The 3938-nt window shown below is 48.2% G+C and overlaps 1 protein-coding gene across 2 annotated transcripts; it reads left to right on the top strand.

The window, feature by feature from the left end:
• The first annotated feature begins 646 nt into the window (after window positions 1-646).
• Window positions 647-3729, top strand: LOC134352802 (zinc finger protein 235-like). Of its 2 annotated transcripts, none has more exons than XM_063060281.1 (2): window positions 647-664; window positions 2156-3729. In XM_063060281.1, the coding sequence occupies exon 2, from the start codon at window positions 2428-2430 to the stop codon at window positions 3556-3558; it is 1131 nt and encodes a 376-aa protein (XP_062916351.1). In that variant the 5' UTR covers window positions 647-664; window positions 2156-2427; the 3' UTR covers window positions 3559-3729. The 2 variants fall into 2 exon arrangements, with proteins under 2 accessions (XP_062916351.1, XP_062916350.1); XM_063060280.1 differs by lacking the exon at window positions 647-664 and adding an exon at window positions 698-1115.
• Window positions 3730-3938: the final 209 nt, after the last annotated feature.

The following is a 3938-nucleotide window of genomic DNA, read 5'->3' as shown; positions in this document are numbered from 1 at the left end:
CACTCTGTGGGCGAAGAGACCTTGAACTTCCTGCATGGCGTTCTGCAGACAGATTCACGAGGGTTTTCTCCCAAATATTCCTCGTTTCCCAAGCCTCTGCGGTGAGGACGAATGAAGTGGGTTTCTAAACTCCTCACTCCCTGCTCTTTTCAATGTTACAGGTAATTTTAACTGGGGGTTGTGCCTCACACAACTAGTTATTCCAATACACCCTGTCCTTTAAAGTCCAAGAGCAGAATGGGGAGCTATTGGGCAGATATTAGGGTCAGAAAGCAAAGAGAAGCCTCCACAGAGCAGAGTTTTGGGGTTACAGAAAATGGTGGGCGGGGAGAATCAGTCCAGCAACGAAACGGTAACATTGGGAAACTGACTGCAGAAAAGTTTGTTTTATTTCTGCATCTGCAAGTGTATTGGACAATGGCCTTTGACAAACACGATGCCTGTAATATGTGGGAGCCCGCTGTGTTGAAGTAGCTGCTGAGTTCTGCACATTGACTGCATTTAAGGGATGTGGCGGAGGGAGGCCGGCGTTGTCACTGAAATCGCCGCGATTCAGAAGTCGCAGTCGACAGTGACTCAAGTACGCAGGCGCACAGAAGTGTTTGGCTACCCGAACATCGCGCATGCGCTCAGTGGACAAAAGGCTCCGGAGGGCGGGTGGCAGGTAGGAGCGGGGTTCCGGGTTCCGGGTTCCGGGCTCCGGGCGGGGGTCTCATTGTCACCGGCGTCCGCACCCCGACCGAGGGTCAATTGCAGTGAGCTGCCGACACACTGTGGCCCTGAACCCTCGGACAGTGCCGGTGGTCCTCCTGTCCCTCTGACCCTCGATCCAAACCCGAGCCCGGGGGAGATGAGAGAAAGTGCAGAAATCATTTCTGCGGTGCATGCTTATTGCTCAGATCGTGGCGGATGAACGGGTTTCTGGATCTCCCAGACACTAGCTATCTAAATCCAAGGAGCTGGAACTTGGGGCAAAAATAAGTTCGGAGTTGATCACGGGTGAAGAACTTAGAAGGCAGTTCTCAGACAAAGTGGATTAGAGATCTTATGCATGAATTGAATCAGAACACGAACATTAAGATCAGATCCAATGTCCAGAATCAGTTGTTATCAAGGTATTGGGTCTGCCTTCCAGTCACTTAAAATGTCATTTAATGCTGCATTAAAAATCAAAATCTTTGCATCAGAGAATGTAATTAGCAATTGTATGCATGAATTGAAACACTTGATGTCCAGATCTTGTTAGTTAACATGCTTCTGTGAGACTGAGGTCTAATAAAAGGTTCCTGGGTCTACCGTCCAGTCACTTAAAATGTTATTTAATGCTGCATTAAAAAACAAAATCTTCGCATCAGAGAATTTATTAGCAATTTTATGCATGAATTGAAACATTGTTGTTAGGTCTGATGTCCAGAATCACTTGATATCCAAAACCTTGTTAGTTAACGTGTTTCAGTGAGACTGAGGTCTAAAAAAGGTTCCTGGATCTACCGTCCAGTCAGTTAAAATGTCATTTAATGCTACGTTAAAAAACAAAAATCGTCGTGTCTGCTCCGGCATTTTTAGAAAATAACCTTTGTCCAGCCTCCTCTTGTTCTGGACTTACCTATCCTTGCGAACATGTTTTGCCCCATTCTCTCTGGGTGCATAGTGACATCAAATGCGTTTGTCCTGGGTAACAAATGACCTGTAACTTTCCCATCACAAAAATGCTACACATCAGCAGTCTCCAATAAGATAGTTTACCCCCCCCCCCATATTAATTGGTGTTACTATTGATGAGTTTCTCCACCGTCAATCACCTGGTGGGGAAGGGTCGGGTAATTAGAACGTCTACACGACCAGGAATGTAATATCATGTGACCTTGGTCATGCTGTGCGACATGACTAGACCTTGTATTAGTACTGATGGAGAGAGAGCTGATATCAGACGGTCAGAAATGGCCAGTTCTGATATAGACAGAAAAACAGTCTGAGAATTCAATGGTCAATCTGGCTGCCTGATCCATACCCAGTTAGAAGATGAGATTTTCCTCCAGCTGGTGTTGAACCTCACAGTGACAGTGTGATGTCAGATCTCACCACAGACACTAAAATTATCTCATCTGAAATGCTCTCCTTCACCCAATGAAGTCTTTTGTAAATCTTTTTACAGGTTGGAAACAGCAAAGGATTTGTGTACGGGAATCTCAAACACAACAGCTCATCAGTTCTGCTGTGTCTGACCGGACATTTAAGGAGTAACCGGATATTTCCTTCGTGATGCCAATATATCATTTGTAGATCCTTCGAGATGAAGATGTATCTCATCACCGACTGTGTGGGACGAGATTTACACAGTCAGCCCACCCGCAGACATGCAGTGAGTTCACAAGGGTGAGAGACCATTGAACTGTTGTGAAGCGATTCACTACTTCATCCCACGTGATGACACACCAGCAAGTTCACGCTGGGGAGAGACCGTTTATCTGCTCCGTGTGTGGGAAGAGATTCATTCGGTCAGCTGATCTGCTGACACACGAGCGAGTTCACACTGGCGAGAGGCCGTTTATGTGCTCCACGTGTGGGAAGAGATTCATTCGGTCATTTGACCTGCTGACACACAGGCGAGTTCACACTGGGGAGAAACCATTCACCTGCTCACACTGTGGGAAGGGATTCACTCAGTCATCCCACCTAAAGACACACCAGTCAGTTCACACCGGGGAGAGACCGTTCACCTGCTCGGACTGTGGGAAGGGATTCACTCGGTCATCGAACCTACTGGCACACCAGCGAGTTCACTCTGGTGAGAAGCCGTTCTCCTGCTCAGACTGTGGGAAGGGATTCACTCTTTCCTCTCAGCTGAAGTTACACCAGCGAGTTCACAAGCGAGAGAAACCTTTCACCTGTTCCGTGTGCGGGAAGGGATTCACTCACTCATGCCGTCTTGTGACGCACCAGCGAGTTCACACTGGGGAGAGACCGTTCACCTGCTCAAAGTGTGGGAAGATGTTTACTCAGTCATCCAACTTGCAGACACACCAGCAAGTTCACACCGGGGAGAGGCCGTTTACTTGCCCTGAATGTGGCCAGCGATTCGCTCGGTCGTCCTACCTGATCAAACACCAGCGACTTCATTCTGGGGAGAGTCTGTTCAGGTGCTCAGTCTGTGGGAAGGCATTTCCTGAATCATCTCACCTGCAGGTACACCAGCGAGTTCACACGGGAGAGAGACCGTTCACGTGCTCTGTGTGTGGGAAGGGATTCACTCACTCATCCCATGTGACGAGACACCAGCGAGTTCACTCCAGGGAGAAGCTGTTCACCTGCTCAGACTGTGGGAAGGCTTTTACCCAGTCATCTCACCTGAAGACACACCAGCGAGTTCACAGTGGGGAGAGACTGTTTATCTGCTCCGTGTGTGGGAAGGAATTCCTCCGGTCATCTGATCTGCTGATCCACCAGCGAATTCACACCGGGGAGAGGCCGTTCACCTGCTCTGAATGTGGGAAGGGTTTCCCTCAAGCGTCCCACCTTGTGAAACACCGGCGAGTTCACGCTGGGGAAAAAGTGTAAATAAGCTGCCTGCTGGAGGCAAGTTTGAGAAGTGACTGTTGGTGTGAAACTGCAATTATTGCTGCTGCTCACCACAGCCAGTCTGCACCCTGGTCACTGGGCCTGGGAGGAGTCTCTTCCTCTGACATTCACCTTATGAGACTGCAGTTTAATATTCTAGGTCTGTTACAAATAAATGAGTTCTAATTTAAACTTTGTCTCAGGTGTTTAGTAAATCTACAACATACCCAGTGTGGAGTAGGAGTCAGATTAGCCCAACTGGTCCCTGCCAATGTTTCTGTTTCATATCCATCCCTGTTGTTCACCTCTCACTCTCCCTGTGGTGATGGATTCTAAATGGTCACCACTCCGTGAGTGAAGAGGCTTCCCTTAAATTCCCT

The sequence above is a fragment of the Mobula hypostoma genome, chromosome 10 (assembly GCF_963921235.1).
Source record: "Mobula hypostoma chromosome 10, sMobHyp1.1, whole genome shotgun sequence".
NCBI lineage: Eukaryota > Metazoa > Chordata > Chondrichthyes > Myliobatiformes > Myliobatidae > Mobula > Mobula hypostoma.
This window is presented reverse-complemented; position numbering and strand designations above follow the sequence as displayed.